This window comes from Gadus morhua, chromosome 4 (assembly GCF_902167405.1).
Source record: "Gadus morhua chromosome 4, gadMor3.0, whole genome shotgun sequence".
Classification (NCBI taxonomy): domain Eukaryota; kingdom Metazoa; phylum Chordata; class Actinopteri; order Gadiformes; family Gadidae; genus Gadus; species Gadus morhua.
This window is the reverse complement of record NC_044051.1, coordinates 10846609-10864864: the sequence shown is the minus strand read 5'-3', so window position 1 is coordinate 10864864 and position 18256 is coordinate 10846609. Positions and strand designations below refer to the sequence as shown.

At 42.7% G+C, this 18256-nt stretch overlaps 1 protein-coding gene across 1 annotated transcript; it reads left to right on the top strand.

Annotated features, from left to right (window-relative positions):
- Nucleotides 1-280: 280 nt before the first annotated feature.
- On the top strand, nt 281-17667 carry map3k1 (mitogen-activated protein kinase kinase kinase 1, E3 ubiquitin protein ligase). Its single transcript, XM_030354119.1, has 20 exons — nt 281-890; nt 3884-4034; nt 5580-5792; nt 6992-7192; nt 7570-7686; nt 7964-8103; nt 8216-8337; nt 8694-8775; nt 9132-9312; nt 9448-9714; nt 9835-9956; nt 10208-10299; nt 10779-10974; nt 11099-12245; nt 12576-12728; nt 12935-13097; nt 13623-13754; nt 13949-14091; nt 14528-14659; nt 14782-17667. The coding sequence occupies exons 1-20, from the start codon at nt 412-414 to the stop codon at nt 14929-14931; spliced, it is 4383 nt and encodes a 1460-aa protein (XP_030209979.1). The 5' UTR covers nt 281-411; the 3' UTR covers nt 14932-17667.
- Nucleotides 17668-18256: the final 589 nt, after the last annotated feature.

Sequence of the window (18256 nt, the reverse complement as noted above, 5' to 3'; positions counted from 1 at the left end):
GGCCTCAAATTAAATTGATGAGAATTCTTTATGATTTATCCTATGTTTTCTTTCTTGGGTTAGTTTCTATCTACTGTTCCATCATCAGGATTCATGTTAAAATAAAGTTAAAAGTTCCCCTTTATTGTGGATTGATAATTTTCTATCCATTTCCTGTTGCCTCCTACACAGTTGACTAACGTATAACATTCCATGATTTCCAAATGAACAACCATACGAATGATGAGTTATGAATCACACCATAGTAGCCGTGCAACTTTGCCACTCTCCTGCTGAACATGAAGCTGAAAATGTTTGGCCGGAAGTGCTTTGTTGTTATTGCTAGAGTTACAGCGCTCCTTCCTGCACTCCCCCTTCACACAAAAACACGGATCCTACAGCCATGATCCAACGCTGACTACGGGATAGAAAATGGCGACGGCGGCGAGCCGTACATCGTCACCGGGTATACTGGACGAAACTACCGCCGTAAACTCTGGAATCAGTGCTCAGGGAAACTCAAGTAACACTGATGTCCACAGTAGTTTGAACAAGTCGAATTCGTGCCATGGGGAACTTTCACACTGGAGGCGCCGAGACATATCTAAAGTCAGGAGTGAGGCGCTCAGTGCCTCAGAGTCGCTGGAGAGGCTTCCGATAACATCGCAGCAACGCAGTCACGTTTTGTCAAGCTCCTCGCCGGATTTAAAGCAGTTCCGAAAGTCAAACGTTTGCCATCTCAACGACTATACAGAGCAATGCATTCCTGCGACGCTTTTAACGGACTCCAAATGTAGACTTTCAGACGCAGAGAAAAAGTCCAAAACTTCCGTAGTTCACTGCGGTGAGCAGTACGGGCTGTTTGACGCGACTTCGGGATTGTCACTGGAAGTTAACGCCACGCATAACAGGTAACGGTAACGGTTTGCAAAGTGACCGCTTGAATTCCCTGTGCGATAATTGATGAAAACGTTGTCATGTGTAAATCATGCGTTTCTTTGCATTGCCTTTGACAGGGTATAAGCCTGGCGACGATCCAAACAGCAGTCTGTAATGCAACGGTCTGGAGCTATGAACGACTTAGTAGTTTATGGTCACGGACGGTGCCTTGCCATTTAGATAAATGCAAAAGGTGGTTGAACTTGCCAACTGGGTGCTCAGAGGATTTCAGCCTCTTTCACAGTGATTTAAATTAAAGTTCAATTTTTTTAAATGGACATTGCTAAAGATGGGATCATGTCCCATGGAGCCAAACACCTTGAGGAACAATCTTAGTATGTCGCTTTACGTATGACTTTAAAATGGTTTACAATTAAATCTGTCGATTGTGTTGACATGGTCAAAAAATAGTTGTAAGAAGGCGCCTGCATGTCAAAGGCCTTGGGCTATGATAATTCACAATATGTATAGCATTTATGTAAATTCAAATCCACATTCCTTGCACACCTTTCTAACTTGTCGGGTATAATGGACACATTATTTTGCTGATGTTATGCAAATAGGATTGACTTGAATTGGCCTACTTTTCAATAACTTTACTCAATTACTATTAAGTTGTTATTAACAAGTTGTTTGTGGCGACTAAGTCTGTAGACCTGTGTGTTCCACGGTATAATATATTACATGCATTTGGACTTCAGCTGATAACAATGCATTGTACATTTTCATATATTTATAGGTATGCTTTTTAAAATAATATAAGGCTCTCAAACGTTCGATTTATGTGGTTTTGCAACTCAAATATCTTGTCGTCTTTTTATTTGAACGCAACACTCAGTCTATTGTCAGTTTTCCTTTAGTTTATGATGCACAACCTATTATTTTAACGGTTTCAACCAACACCGGTTGTTTTTTCTGAGGAGAACTCGGCCCATTCTGTCACAATGTGTTATTTTAGGACTTTTGTTTTGGAATGTTGGTCGGCTATTTGCCCTGTTACATTTTGATTGACACTCCTTATTGAAAACACAAAGCCTGGGTCTTTGTGTGGGTCAAAGTGTTCCATGCCAGGGATGGAAATAAAAGTAAGGTTAAATGTTGAATTATTTTGACTTAGATTGTAAGTATTAAAGGAAGGCTAGAACAGTTTTCTTAGTGATTATTTTTTAAATCTATAATAGCTATGCAGTACATTTCTGTCATGGTTGGAATACTTTAGGGATGTGATATATATTTTTTGAGTTTGGGGGCAAACACACCCTTGCAGGGAGACGATGTTGCCAGAAAAATTGATAATGTTCAGTTTCAACTGGTAGTTGGCTTTCAACTAAACTCTTTGATGGTTTTGAACTGAAATTATAGGCCTCGAATCATTGTGTAATCCCTTGGTGCATGTTGGATAAGTACCTTTCTTTTGCCAGCCATGTTTTAGATTTGCACAGGGCTGTAAATGGCACTATAGGCTTCTATAGTTTAGGGGTCAGTGAATTGTCTTTGCTCACCACAGCTCTTGGTGTGAACCTAGAAAGTAAGGTATCTCTGTTGTCCTAGCTCGACGCTGTAAACTTGCCACAGCTTGTGTTTCAGTATTATGTATCTAACCTGCATATCGATGATTGATGGGCTCTATTGTAACATGAGATTTTGAGCTTAGCAGCTTAATGGAAGTAGTTCTCGTGACACCACCGCCGCCGCCCTTCAGCTGGGGCTCGAACCGGAACCCCAGGGTTGGAAGACGAAGGACGGAGTAGTGTTGTGCTTATTATCAATGATGGATATATCGTCTGACCAAGATTGTTATGAGGAATCGGCATCTTTCACCGAAGAGGTTCCTGCCTCGATGTGAAAACAGAGGTATGCCATGCATTCAAGGGAGTATCACGATTCTTGGCCTCCGCTACTTGCATCGCCCCGTTGACTCAACCAGCGAGTTTCTTTTTAAATTCAGAAACAACAATGTAATCTGAGAGGAAGCGAGTTCATGGTACCGTGCTCCAGAGTGCACTGCAAGTGCATTTTCCTATAGTAAATTATAATCAATTCTAATGAACTACCGTCTGTTCAGCCACATTCTTTTAGTTCTAATAAAGTTTTGTGAGGTCCCTTCCTGCTCCCGTCCCTCCTTCCAACATCTTTCTTATACGTGTGTTAATTCAATTCATTTTCTCGTTTCATGTTTCCAAATTGAATAGAGAACACAAATCCTAGTATAATAAACTGGGATTTAAAAGCATCGCATCCATTGACAAACATATTGCCACCCAGGTAGATCAGATGTGTCATGAGACACTTTTTAGTTGCATATATTTATAACTAAAATGTGTCTCTGGTTGCAAACCCTCTTCTTTCATCTTTATACTACTTGTACTCTCTTTGGAGCCGCTGTCCCCTGCAGCAGGGATTGTGTAAGGAGGAAACCTGATTTTGGGAGTGCCTGACCATGAGAAAGGGTGTGTGCGCAGCTACCATTGACTGGGGCACACTCTTTGCTTACGTGGAGGTTTGAATTTGACCTCCTGCCTGCTGGCTTCTTCATGTCCCACCTGCACAAGAAACAATGCGCCTTTGTCTTGGATCATGGCAATTTGGGATAGCTGTTACTTGAGATGTGTGGGGGTGGCCACAATACAACCTTTTATTCAGACTGAAGGCAGACATGTTGTCGTCTACTCTAACCGCCAAACGAGAGAGAATCCTTGGATGACAAAACAGAAAAATGAAAAGATTGTAGTTATTTTGTCTCATCCACGATACAATGTAATGAAGTGTATCAACTTTAAAGGTAACAATATATCATTGGTGTTATAAATGCAGACGATTACAATGAAGCCCATGCATACAATAAATAGTTTTATTTTAATCTGAAATGAATGATCCCGACGTTAATCAGGTTAAAACATGGCAGTAATCTTTCTTTAGTACAGCGAGTTCTCTCTGTAATGCTGGTCTTTCTTGTGGTTTTAAGCTATGATATGGCGACGAAGCTGACCCCAAGGGGACTGCAGAAGATCGAGGACCGGCCGGAGGAGCGGATGATCCGGGAGAAACTCAAAGCCACATGCATGCCCACCTGGAAGCATGAGTGGCTGGAGAGACGCAACCGCAAAGGCCCAGTGGTATGGAAGAATCATACGACCGTACACAGAAAAATACAAACGCCCTTATAAGGGTTTCCCACCAAAACAAGTTTAGTGGAGGGGCAAACGCTTCAGAGAGAGAGGCGAGTTATAGCGTAGGGCTATACTCTATTATTGGAAGAGCCGAATCATTGTTCGGTGTCGACTCAAATTCGCTCAGTCAAACATTGTGGGTTTATATATAGGCTGCTCTAGGCAAGATTTGAGAGCTGGCAAGAGAGCAGACGCAATGTTTTGAAAAGAAAATGACTCCATCCCTTCCTAAGTTTCTCTGCGTTTAAGAAGTGTTGCATTCCCCAAACCAATCCGAAAAGGGATGCCCTGATTGGTCAGAAATTGGACAGGGGCAGTCTTAAAAGATAAATTGTCTCATGCAGCAAAGTCAACTTGGAACGGATATTCTTATATTTCCTACACTAATGCTAGCCTGGGTATACCCATGCTGCCTTGCGCGCAATTTCATTTCGCGCTGCTAGGCAGCCTGGATTCCATGGATCCGATATTCGCCTGAGATGGGGAACCAATCACAGAATGGGGAGGGACGGCAAGACGATGACGACGTCTATGCGACGCACCCATCGTCTTCTTCCCATGGACCTATTAAAGAAAGGACAGCGGACTAAAACATGGCCGCCCATTCATTCCTCTGAAAACTGCTCAATGGCACATGGCAACACCACTTGTATTGGAGTGAACAGAGATATCTACTTCCGGACCTCCATGAACTGACGGACCCGTCCACAGCCCTCTAAAACAGCTGCAATACCAGGCTTGGCCGCTGAGCACTGGTGGATTGCGGAAGTATGCACAGCTTTGGGCCTGCTTCTTCCTCATCGAATTTCTGTAGCTCTACATACGTCATCTGGTATAATCGATACGATTGGCTATGAGCTACGTACAGACTCGTATGATAGACATTCGTAGCGCCCAATGAACGGCTCTGGGCAATCGTAAACCATGCCTCAAATACGAGAAAATGAATGTGTGGTTCCCAGACCTCTTCTCAATGTAGATTGAGATAAGGTCTGGCTTTAGCCAGGCTACACTTATGCCTGATGGACGACACATTTTAACAAAGGACATCGATCTTACCTACAGCACATTCTAATAGGCCTGAATCAACTGCATTAGGCTTACATATGCTATGAACCATGGGTAACCTAAAGTAATAATAATTTTGTTATTGTATGTTTAAGCTAATGATACAGCTACAACTAAAAACTTTGAAGGGGCAACCAAAACGGTTAATAAAATAAGTCAAAAACGAGATGTGCACGTTTAATATATATGCCAATTTTTAATTTCATGGATGTATTTAAATTAGCCTACAATTTACTATATTAACCTATTTTATAGTATATAAGGCTATTGATATAATTCAAATGTTTGGCATGCTCATTTTGTTAAACGTCAGTCTTAACATCCAGCGTATCACCCAATGTGTTCAACCATGCTGACCTCCAGTTTGTGCTACAGCATTGAGTTGACCTGTGGTCTGTTGTCCCTCCCTTTTGGTCTGCTCAGATAGTGAAGCCGATTCCCCTGAGATTAACGGAGAGGGACGCCGGGCCCCAGGGCCCTGACGCCGGGTCTGAGGGCCCGTCGGGCTCCTCCTCCTCCCAGAGTGGCAGCCGTTGTAGTCCTACCCCGGGCTCGGCCCCCCAGTGGTCCTCTTCCAAGGGCCCCCGGAGGCCAGACTCGCCTGGGATGCGTAGGAGGAGGGCCTCTCCAATACCCGTAAGTGGCATCCTTATGGAGATGTGTAATGTGTTTCCCCCAGCACTGTGTTGTTAAGGCGGCCGCCTTAACAACAATAGGGCCCCGCCTTGACTACCAATGTATATATATTAGAGCTGTCAGTTAAACGCGTTATTAACGGCCAAATTTAACGGCGTTAATTTTTTTATCGCGCGATTAACGCAATTATTTTATAAAAAAAAAAAAAAAAAATTTTTTTTTTTTTTTCTTTGGCTCAAAACAAAGAAGCAGTAGCCTGACTGCTATGTTCAAATGACATTTGTTCAAAGCAGTCGTTTAATTGCACTATAGGCTCTTTTTTTTGTATCGTCCTGTTTTGATCAGTGTATATGCCAATGTTGTTATCAATAAAAAATCATTTGCACAAGGCAAGCCAATGCACTTCACCATGTTGATAAGAGAATTAAAATTAGAAGAATTATGGGACAAAAAAATCAAGGGATATTTAGCATAGAAAAATGATTTGCGATTAATCGCGATTAATTAGAGTTAACTATGACATTAATGCGATTAATCACGATTAAATATTTTAATCGCTTGACAGCTCTAATATATATATATATATATATATATAAAAAAAAAAAAAGTATTTTTTTATAATTATTTTACAATTATTATGCATTAACAAATTAGAAAACTCTCGTAGGGAAAGAAAACATACTTCCATCAGGTTTAAAAAAATAAGATCAATAATGCATCGGTAATACTGTTCAAAAACATTGGTCGTGCCATAAAGCTTTTTGAATTGAATTGAAACGGAGATCCCCCAACCCCCCCGCGCCTTGACCACCTTGACGAAGACATTTTCTGGGGGAAACACTGAACTCAATATGAACATTTGGACAGGACACTACATTTTAGTATAAACCCTATTTAAATCAGATATGATAATATCTAGTATCCTTATTCAGCTCCCTAAGTTACTGAAAAATGTATTATATTATATAGTATCCTTTTTGTAAGTGTGTCCTTTTAAAAAGAGTAGCATTTATTAACTTCCATTAACTTATATATTTCCCAATTCTAAACGGTGCCTGAAGCATTTAAAGTATCACAAACGCCATGTGGGGAGTGGGGTGTGACTCAACCTCCCAAGAGCCCACCGCCGTTGCTTGCGTCATCATCACTTTGTGCCCGATGCTCATTAGCTTCATGCTGGCTCTCTTGTTGCCGTGCAGTTTCAAAGTGGCCGAGTCACCCCCCCACGGAGAGCCCCGTCCCCCGACGGCTTCTCTCCCTACAGTCCCGAGGAGACGAGTCGGCGCGTGAACAAGGTCATGAGGGCCCGTCTCTACCTGCTCCAGCAGATAGGACCCAACTCGTTTCTCATTGGTGGAGACAGCCCCGACAACAAGTACCGTGTTTTCATTGGCCCACAGGTAGGATATGCTGCAGCAACAGAATCACCCGTGGCAACAAATTAATATTTTATGTTGAATATTATACATTGAAATTAATATTCGTTCTAGGTTTGCGTTTTTTTTTAAGTGCATCAATTAACATTTGCTGCTTGTGTTGTACATAATGGAAACCTCGACAGCTTTGGCATTCTATCAAATTGTAGTCTGACTTGTTAATAGATGACATCCATTGTTCATTCAACTGAATCTGAGAGTCCAAAGGATGTCTTTATTGTGATTACATCACATCACCACAGAAACTCAATCTAGGCTAGTGTTCTTCCAAAATGTTGATTTGGTAGCTGGGTTTAGTTTTGGTCCATTTGAATGAAGCATCACATGACCTCTCTTTGCAGACTTGTAGCTGTGTCCGAGGAGCCTTCTGCATCCATGTCCTGTTCGTCATGCTCAGGGTTTTTCAGCTGGAGCACTCCGACCCCCTGCTCTGGAGAAAGACGCTCAGGAACTTTGAGGTAACCAGGATATAATACAAGATGATAATTCATCATTCTTAGATATTATTTTTGGGTCTTGAGTTGCAATGAATTTTGTGTCAAAAAAAGAAAAGCCAAACCTATACCTTTTTTTACTAGTAAGTAGTCAACGGTAAAGGCAGAATTCTGTTTCATTCAACCAATTATTTTGGCACAAAATACATATCTATTACAGTGCCTGTTTCCCATTCAGTTGTCCTATTTTATTTAGAGAATTCTAAGAGTTATGCCTTTTTTTTGTTTCAATGCCATCTAGGTGGAGAGCTTGTTTCAGAAGTATCACACCCGGAGAAGCTCCCGGATCGAGGCCCTGTCTCGCAGCACCACCCAAAAGACGGTGTCAAACTCCCCCAGCACAAGTACATCAGGCATTCCCATCCCCACTAACGAAAACGGGTTAGTCCACGCACACGCACTCGCACTCACAAACACACACGCACACACTCTCTCATTCGGTTTTAATTGATGTAGGTGTGTATTTACGACCATACGTGCTCTCTCCCACCAGTTTGAAGAATGAGGAGGAGCAGATGTGTCCCATTTGCCTGTTGGACATGCTGGATGAGGAGAGTCTAACGGTGTGTGTGGAGGGCTGCAGGAACAAACTTCACCACCATTGCATGTCCATTTGTAAGTTGGTCCATCGATTTTGAATCTCTCCTTCAATGAACAGTCTAACCGATAGATGTCATTATGCACTATTACTGTATGCGTAACAAGAGAAAGGCGATCCCGACGAATGTAGATATTGTTAATGCTGTATCGTTAACAACCATTAGCACAAGGGCTGTATATTCACACCAATTCTGTAGCTCTTTTGCTAAAGGTTTGCATCTTGCATCAGAAGAAGAAAGAGAGAGCAATAGTATTCACGATACGTTAAACCCCCCCCACCATCATCCCATTTCATTGTTCATAGTTCCATCTTAGAGTCTGAGTTTGTCATTGTAATTGTATTATTCTCAACAAGCTGTTGCATCACCCAGGGGCCGAGGAATGTCGGAGAAACCAAGAAAGCCTAATCTGCCCGCTGTGTAGAGCCAAGTGGAAGTCTCACGATTTTTGCAGGTAATTTAGATTGTTGTTATTTTGATATCAAATTAGTTCACTTCACTATAAGTATGTTTACTTGCACACACATCAAAGGTTTCAGTGGGAACCTGGTTACCCTGACCTGTACAATCAAATGCATAAACAAGAGCATGTTCTGAGATTCGAACTGTTCAGAATGAGCAGTGCATGTTAAAGCACTCGCTGTCGAGTTTTGTACGAAACTGCAGCAAATCATCTCAAGCATGTGAAGCACAAGATCAAATGAATGAGTCACGAACACCACTCAATTGGACTGTATAAAACCATTAACTCGGTGTCTGATGCTCAATGGATCAAATGACTGCTACTGACTTTGTGGTGTCATCCCTCAGCCTTGAGTCCTCAGTGTCTAGCGAGGCTTCCTCAGGCCATAAACATTCCCAACCGTCATCATCCTCCTTTCAAAATGTCCACCCTGGGGCTTCCTCACAAGAAGGGCCGTTTAGCCTTCCCAACTACACCGCTCAACAGATACCTCAGTCATACAAAGAGCTGGCTGAGCCATGGATTAAGGTGAGCACATTTCTCTCTCATTCTTCCTCTTTAGTATGATCACTTAATATTTTTTTTTAAATCCGTTTTTTGGTGGGGGGGGGGCGAGTAGAAATGTAAACTTGTCTTTACATCAGAGTATTGAATCCCTCACAGGTGTTCGGGAAGGAGCTTGTGGAGTACCTGTTCTCCCGAAACTGGAACATCCGGGAGATGGCCCTCCGAAGCCTCGCGCGGGACGTCAGCCGGGCGCTGGTCCTGGCCCACGCCGAGCGCCATCCCGGGGCGGTGCAGGGAGCCACGGCGACCAGGATGGGCCATGGTCCCACTCCGATGTCGCGAGACGTGGTGCTGAGGTCCTGCTGCAGTGTCCTGTCGATGGTGTGCGCCGACCCCGTCTACAAAGTCTATGTGGCTGCCGTGGTGAGGCGTCACTCATAAACCTCCCTTCACTTTCTTTTGCTCTTTCCCCATAAATGTTAAATAATAGTAATACATTTTGCATTCATTCAGAATGCTAAACAATGCCTCACCTGTCCATAGAAAACCTTGAGGGCTATGCTGGTGCACACCCCGTGCCATTCGGTCTCTGAATGTGCGAGCCTACAGCAGCTTCTCCAGCCCGTCATGGAGACCATCCTGGTGAAGTGTGCAGATGCCAACAGGTACAGTATTCTACTGTGGCTCCTACGGTTTTGAGGGTCATTAAAGATCTTGCAGGGTCGGGCTGACATTGCTCACTGCATGTAGAGAAACGATGGAATGCACCGAGGAGTATGAAAGAGACTGTTGGGTCTCTCCCTGACTTTAATACATGGATTTACATTTTTCCTCTTTAATGAGCAGTAAATCAACGTTCCAAAGTTAAATGTGCAGTTAAAAAAACAAATGCTTTTTCCCCCTTTTGTGCTTTTAGTCGTACCAGTCAGCTGTCAGTATCCACTCTTCTTGAATTGTGCAAGGGCCAAGCTGGAGAGTTGGCCACGGGAAGAGAAATCTCCAAAGCAGGTAGATACGAAGATACTTTTTAGATTCATCTGGATGATTTATAATTGCGACACAATTCATGAGGGGTGTTGCCTGGCTGCAGCCCTTTAATCGTTGTTGTTGTTTTTTTAATGTTCTGTGATTCAGGGTCTGTTGTCGGTTATTTGAGTGATACTAGGCTCGGCTTCAATTTTGCCATTGAAGCTGCAAAAAAAAAAGCTTTCGATCAGAGCGCAACGTCTATTAGGAAACTGTTATCCAGTTAGGGATTGGTTAAGGTCGACGCAAGCATGCCAGGTCTCTGCAAATGGGTCAGACAGAAGAATACGTATAAAGTGAAACAAATCAAATTGCATGAAAAAAATGGAAATTGATGATACTCTTGAATGTCATATGAACCTGCATAGCCTATTTCCGTTTCTGTGCATTTATCTGTCCATGTTGACATTTCAACATGATCAACAACCTGACCCGCTTAACATCCATCGTTCCGTTTGCAGGTTCTGTCGGTGTTGGCGGGGTGGACTTTGTGCTGAACTGCATCATGGGGATTCAGACGGAGGCTAATAACTGGCAAGGTCTCCTGGGACGCTTGAACCTGATTGAAAGGCTCTTGTTGGAGTTCCCAGCTGATTTCTATCCACACATCATCTCCGGAGGAACGTCCTCCAAGCAGACTCAAAACATTGTTGAGCGGTAAGTACTTTCAGGCCTAGTTTACATTCACAGGTAATACGTGACACCGTCCAAGCCTAACGAGTAAGAGGGGTCAAACGTACAGCAGGAATGACTTGTGTACTTCCTCTTGATCTCTATCCAGGTACCAGAAGCTGCTCCCTTTGCTCAGTTTTGCCCTAAAATCCATCGATAACTCACACGCAATGGTCGGGAAAATGTCCCGCTGTGTATTCCTGAGCGCGGCACGAATGGTGACCCACGTGCCGCAAGTCTTCATCAAGCTCCTGGACATGCTCAGTGTCACCAGCTCCACCCACAACGCCCGCATGCGCTGCCGCCTTTTGGCGATGGCCGAGGAGATGGACATCTTGGATCAAATTAACATTGACCCTCAGAGCGTGGACAGAATGAGCCTGGGACAGGAGCAGGCCGGTGGCGCTCTCTTTAAACCCTCTGCACTACAGAACAAACTCGACGTCTCCATGACCGGACACACTCTCGTTGGCAAGGTGGGAGAATGTCACGAGGAGACCATCACGGAGAAACTAGCTGCCACGTCTCTCAGCGGATATCACAACAAGCTCTCCATCGCCACCATTGGTGGATTCCAAGCCGGGAACCAAAAGCCTTCAGCTCAGATGGGAAACAGTCTCCAAGACCACTGTCTGAACGGCCTTACCTCGAATCCCACGTGTCCTCTTTCTTTAAGTTCCACGTCTCAAGCCCCCTTGTCCTACTTTAGTCCCAGCAAGTACCCCGCCGCGCTCCCTCCTTCCAGCCAGCTTTATAAACCAAAGTGCTCCCACGCGGGCTCCGCCTCTTCCGTGCACAAGGCCTGCCCGGCACCCCCTGTCTCGTGTAAAGACGAGATAGAGCTGGTTCTGCACTGCGCCGACCAGCACACCGACGCCCTCGGGACGAGGAGCGTCGACAACACCGTCGTCATGAACGAGGATGTGTGTTTCATTCCGGTTCAGGAGGACCTCTGTCCCTCGGACACCGTGGTGGACCTCCGCACGTCCTTGAAGGACGTCCTCGGTTTTGATCTGCCGATGCCGGGGGACGCGCTCCGCTCGGGGTCGACGGTCTTTGCTCCGGTGCAGCGAGACGAGCAGGACTCGAACACGTACGGTGACCACGTGTCCGAGAGTCAGAAGTGCAAGGCGAAGATCGAGGCGGAGGAAGAGGAGGCCTTGACCTTGGTGATGGAGATGTCGAAATCCCAAGACGCCCTGCCCATCATTCCTCAGCTTCAAGTTGAAAAGGACGGCGACATCATCATCATGCAGGTACTACATTTGAGTGGACTTCTTTGCCCAGATCAATACCTCACATGGCCATATTATGTGAGGCTCGCGAGTCTTTTTAAATGAAAGAAGTGAGTAGAATTAAGGGTTATCTAGCGGTAATGATACGCAATTATATAAACCTATAAAGGAACCGCATCATGTTGACCTGAAACATGGCTATACGGTGCTGTTGCAGAAGATGCCACGATTTGTGGAAGTACCTACTGGAACCTGACAATACAGGCCAGTACAAGCCACTAGTTAGCCACTATACGCCTACACAAATATGAAATATTCCAACACTGTATGGCACATATCCTCCGTCTTTAGACCCCAGGGACTCTGACTGGCCATACCAAAGCAAAGCAACCCTACAAAGAGGGCAACGAGTGGATCAAGGGTCAGCAGATTGGCCTGGGGGCCTTCTCATCCTGCTACCAGGCCCAAGACGTCGACACTGGCACCCTCATGGCGGTTAAACAGGTGAGGTCCTTCCCTCCTCCAACATGTTCTGTTCCCTTTGAAGTTTGTTCAATGCTAAAAGAAAATCCAATTCTCTCTGCAATGGCGTTGACGTTTGTGACTTTGTAATGAGCCATGAATCCTCCTATATTAGTTCTTAGTCACCCGGTGGACCGCTTCAATGCTTTGGGGGACACTAGAGCTGTTGTTTTCCTTCCCTTTCCTAGGTGACCTACGTGCGGAACACGTCCTCTGAGCAGGAGGAGGTGGTGGGGATCTTGAGGGAGGAGATCAGAATGATGGGCCATCTGAACCACTCCAACATCATCCGTATGCTGGGCGCCACCTGTGAGAGGAACAACTACAACCTCTTCGTGGAGTGGATGGCCGGTAAGCCCGCCGCAAGACACGTCTTCTTTTATAATGAGATGAAGTGCGTTTCACAGTATACTGCGAGGTATACTGCAATGTGTTTACGCAGAAAAAACAAGAAAATGGGTCCAAATGTGTTTTTTATTTTATTTTTTTATATGACTTTATGTTGGTTGACATGAATGCTCTTTCCTCTATTTAACAAGAAGTATATCATAGGTATCCCTACTGCACCGACCCCAATATTTAATTGTCTTGGGAGAAATACTGCGCAAAAATACTGAAAGTAGAAAAGGTGTTATGCTTTAGAGAAATAAATGACGCATGATGATCCTGTGGTGGGGAAACAAGGTTATAAATATGTGTATGTTTATAAAAGCGCAACTACTAAACATATCAGAATGCAGTAAACTGAATGCAGTAAACTAGAACAAAGCAAAGACCCCATGCCCATTTTTAGAAGGTGTTTAGTTGGAGACAAAGCTGGCATAAGACCAAGATGAAAAGAAGGAACCGGTGTTGATTCTGTGCATGTGTGAACAGGGGGAAGCGTGTCTCACCTGCTGAACAAGTACGGAGCCTTCAAGGAGACTGTGGTCATCAACTACACAGAACAGCTGCTCCAAGGCCTTGCATACCTCCACGAAAACCAGATCATTCACCGCGACATCAAAGGTAAGGCAGGTGGACCTAATCTAGCCCGCTATAGTCAAAACAAATGGACCCAAGCACAGTCAGGCTTACCAACCAAAATGTTGTAATGTTGTTCAGATCAAGGCTAAACCCATTGATGGATGGATGGAGGGATATCTACAGCTATATGTAGTCTGTTTCCAGAGCCTAACATGTTGCTCACGTTTTTTGACCAGGGGCCAACCTGCTCATCGACAGCACTGGGCAGAGGCTGCGGGTGGCCGATTTTGGGGCGGCTGCCCGCCTTGCATCCAAGGGGACAGGGGCGGGGGAGTTTCAAGGCCAGCTGCTGGGAACCATTGCCTTCATGGCTCCTGAGGTACCGTTTGACCTGTGGTTTTGCAAACCAAACTCATTAGCAATGTTTAGTATCTGCACCTAGCTGCAACAATAGACACATTCTAATGATTGATGTTCCTTCTGTTAAGAGGTAATTGTTAAAAACATCAAACAGTAAGTCTTGATTGGTCATTCACTTCCTCAAAGAAAAACATATTTTTATTTTGTTTTAAAACGAAATCTGTACTGTTGGCATAAAGGTGTCCAACTGCTGTCGCACACAGCCCCTTTTGACGTCAAAATATTACGTGACTGCGATTTGAAGGTTGTACGTTTTAACAATCTTTCTTTCGTGCCGTTGTGTCGTGTTGATGAAGTCTTGCTCACACCCTGCAGTTGTCCGAGCGCGTGCTTAATGCGTTTGGCTCAGAGTGCGACCGCGGGCCCTAACGTGGGTCTGGGTGTCTGTTCTGAAGGTGCTTCGGGGGCAGCAGTACGGCCGCAGCTGCGACGTGTGGAGCGCCGGCTGCGCCATCATCGAGATGTCCTGCGCCAAGCCCCCCTGGAACGCAGAGAAACACTCCAACCACTTGGCGCTCATATTCAAGGTACCGTGGTGGCTAGACCCTAGGCACTATGATGATGCATTCAGTGGCTGATTCAACACCGTATTGGGATTTGGATGGTTGAGTTAATGCGTCGTAATGACCGCAAATGTTGTGTTTTTCAGATCGCCAGTGCAACTACCGCCCCGTCAATCCCACCCCAGCTCTCCCCGGGGTTAAGAGACGTCACTCTGCGCTGTCTGGAACTGAAGCCCTCTGACAGACCGGGCTCCAGGGAACTGCTCAAACATCCCATATTCCGGAGAAACTGGTAGCACCCTTTTTACACATTTCAACTGAACATTTACACGGCACATCGTTATCGCTCTAGGTTAGATTTGTTCAACGGGCCTTTCGTCAACACAAGTTTTAAGGTGCAACTAAAAAAAAGTCTATTTTTGGAGGTTTCAAATAAGATGTTATTGAAACATTGTGCCTACTGTTAGGTGTGCAGTTTTGGTAAACTGTAGGTGGTTGTTACAATAATTGGAGTACAAATTTGTCTATTTTCATAAATATTTTATATAAATCCTAGTTTTATTTTTGGTAGATACTGGAGAATGCGCAAGATTGTAATTAAATGCATTATCAAGTCTAGAAACCATAGTTTGCGCTTCATAGATGAATTGAGGCATCCTTATGGGGTAGCTTTATGGTTACACAAACACACACATATTTCTTTCTGTGTGTAAATCAGTTATTTGTCAATGAATGAATTGTATGCAATCATTTATACTTTAAATGCATTCAATATGCAAATAGACAGAACTGAAACCACTTCACATATTAAGTTGTCAAACGAGCGAGCCATCTGTCTTTAACTGGTACTGTTTGGCCAGAGTTTTAAGCTTTTTTTTTTTCCTCAATCATTTCCGTTATTGTTTGCCTTGCTACCGTGGTAGCATTGTAGTAACCAAGAAGAACTGTTAAGGAAACCATATATGTGGCAAACATTAGGATGCTGCCCACAGGTTACTGTTGGGCACGTTGAAGCCAAATGTATACATATGTATTCTTATAAATGTACTCTTAGTGTTTGAGTTAGAGAACTCTGTTTCAAGCAGACTTATCTGGCTGTGCCTGTATGCTCTATAATCCTTAAGTTCCTCATAAATCTATTGTATTGGTGCTTTATGCTGATAAAATGTGATGCTTCATTCTAATATGTTTTATTAAGAGTCTATTTTTCATTTAGTATTATTTGCAAGAGGCGTATAAAAAAAATGATACAATATTTTAATCGGGGAAAAGGATTTTCTTAACTTATTTCTAGTTCTTGATGCTGTCATCATTACAGCATCCACGAAACACTACTGAGACATGAGTGATAGCAAAGATACAAATCTATATATTTTTTTTCCTACAAATTATAAAATATCTTTAATTTTCTTCCATACACTTATGTGGCGTAATGTGTGATTGTTTTTTGTGCAAATATTTTGGATGTGTTGGATACCTAGCATAAGATTCCTACCGGGGATACTCACTGAGGTTGGATTAAAGTTAATATCGTACCTTTTGAATTGAGAGAATCACGGGTATGTAGAACATATGGATAATAAATATAATTTTGACTGGACTATCCTCTTGAATTGGATTTAAGAGTATTCCATACTTGTATGAACTATACAATTTTTTAATTAGGATTTGGAATATGTGGATGTCATTGTTTTACTTACATTCCACTCTTATTACAATCAGACTTTCAATATATAGTACGTGTCTCAATTTATTTGCGTGATGCCTTTCTATTTTTTATTTGAAGTTTGCAAACTTAAAAAAAACCATTTCAAATAAAACACAAGATGGCGCCTAACACAGGTTATGCAACTTGTATTTCTGCACAAATCTATGCGAGAAGATTTTACTTGTCATAGTGTGTGTGGGAAATGAACCCACAATTATCTTTAGTTTTTTTAGAAATGAACTGGAAAAGAAATGTCAAGTATTATTTACATTTTTTTGATCATTACTCGTATGTAAAACCTCAACGTGTTTTCTAAACCTCCTTTCTCCGTTGCTTTCAGTCAAATTGCTTGTCCATGGTTGTTTTTATTATTAATATTCTATTCCTAAATGTGATGCATTTCTGGGTCATTTTTGACCCGAGCTAGATTGTATTGAGAAAAAAAATCATTCAACTACTGGACTACCATTGTGTGGTATTTTTTTATATTAAACATATTGTTTTTTTATTGGTTTTGACTACCTCAGGTTTCATATAAAGTCTACCAAAGTTCTTTGTCACTTCAATTGCTTTCATGTATGTTCAAACATGTGTGTGGGGTATTTTGTTTAAAATATTTACCATTTATTAATACACTAACAACTGTATTTTTGTCGTTGTTCGGACACGTTATATCTTTGATGGGAGACACCAAATGAATGGGACCCTGTATAGACAACTTAATTTTTTTGTTTAATATGAATGTTTTTAAAGTGCCCATAGCAGTTTCATGAAGGGGGGAAGTACGTACTGAAAAGCATGTCCATCACAACAAAATATGTCTTATGCCACTGACATTTCTTTCATCTCATCTTTTGAGAATGATTTCTATGAATTGGCATTGCCACTGGCCAATGAGTTTGCCAGTGCAAAAATAACCTATAACATTAGATAAGGCAGAGAGGCATTAAAATGTTGCAAAAAAGTAATCGTTATTACTATATCCATTTTATAGCTATTCCTTTTATTGTAGGACATTTGTCTAGTCCATAATTTTTCTGGTGCAGGTAAAGCTGGCAAAGGCAATTTCCTGTGATTTTGATGATCTCATGTGATGTGATGTACTGACAAATACATATTTATAATTGTGTTAATTAGTTTAATATGGTTATAGTTACACCATCGTTTCCTTAACAAATATACACATGGTTTACCCCACTTTAGGGAAGATACCACTGTAATAGAACCAAACACTTTTACTGTTCTGTCTTCAGTTACTATGTTATGGTTTTAGTCCAAAAAATGTGTAGTGCCATGTATTCAATAAATATTTTATAGAACCATTCCCCCTTTGGCTTTGTGTTTTTTGCTTATGTTTGATCAATCCAAACATTATCGAAGTCCAATTTTATCAGAAGGGAAGTGACATTTATAGCTGCATCGTGCTGCAGTTGTGATGTATACTTTTTATATAGTTTGACGTATTTTTTGTATATGTACTGTTAAAAAACTATTTAGATCCTTTGTGGTATGGTCGCCTCGGGTTAGGTATGGCTCGGAGGGGTACATGTTCAACACGTGGTTTATTCTAACAGACACGGTAAACGAGCTTGCGTTCTGGAGGTATTGGGAGTGGGAGGAATGGTAAATAAGTCACGACTACATGTTCTTGTTTATCCAGGTAAACCATTGGTCTGTCTTGGCTTTAGCAGGAATGGCAAAGTGGCAATGTTAATAGTCTTTAACTAACTAACAAAATCATTAAACCTTATATGGTGTTCTCCATTATGTGGAGAAGAAACCATTCATAACTGTTGTTAGCTTGAAACATGTAATCGGGAATAGCATAGACTAAACTTTACATCAGTACGATTTGGGATATTAAACATTTCCGGTCTGAATTGGTGATAGGACGCGGTGAAGTCCAATAGGGA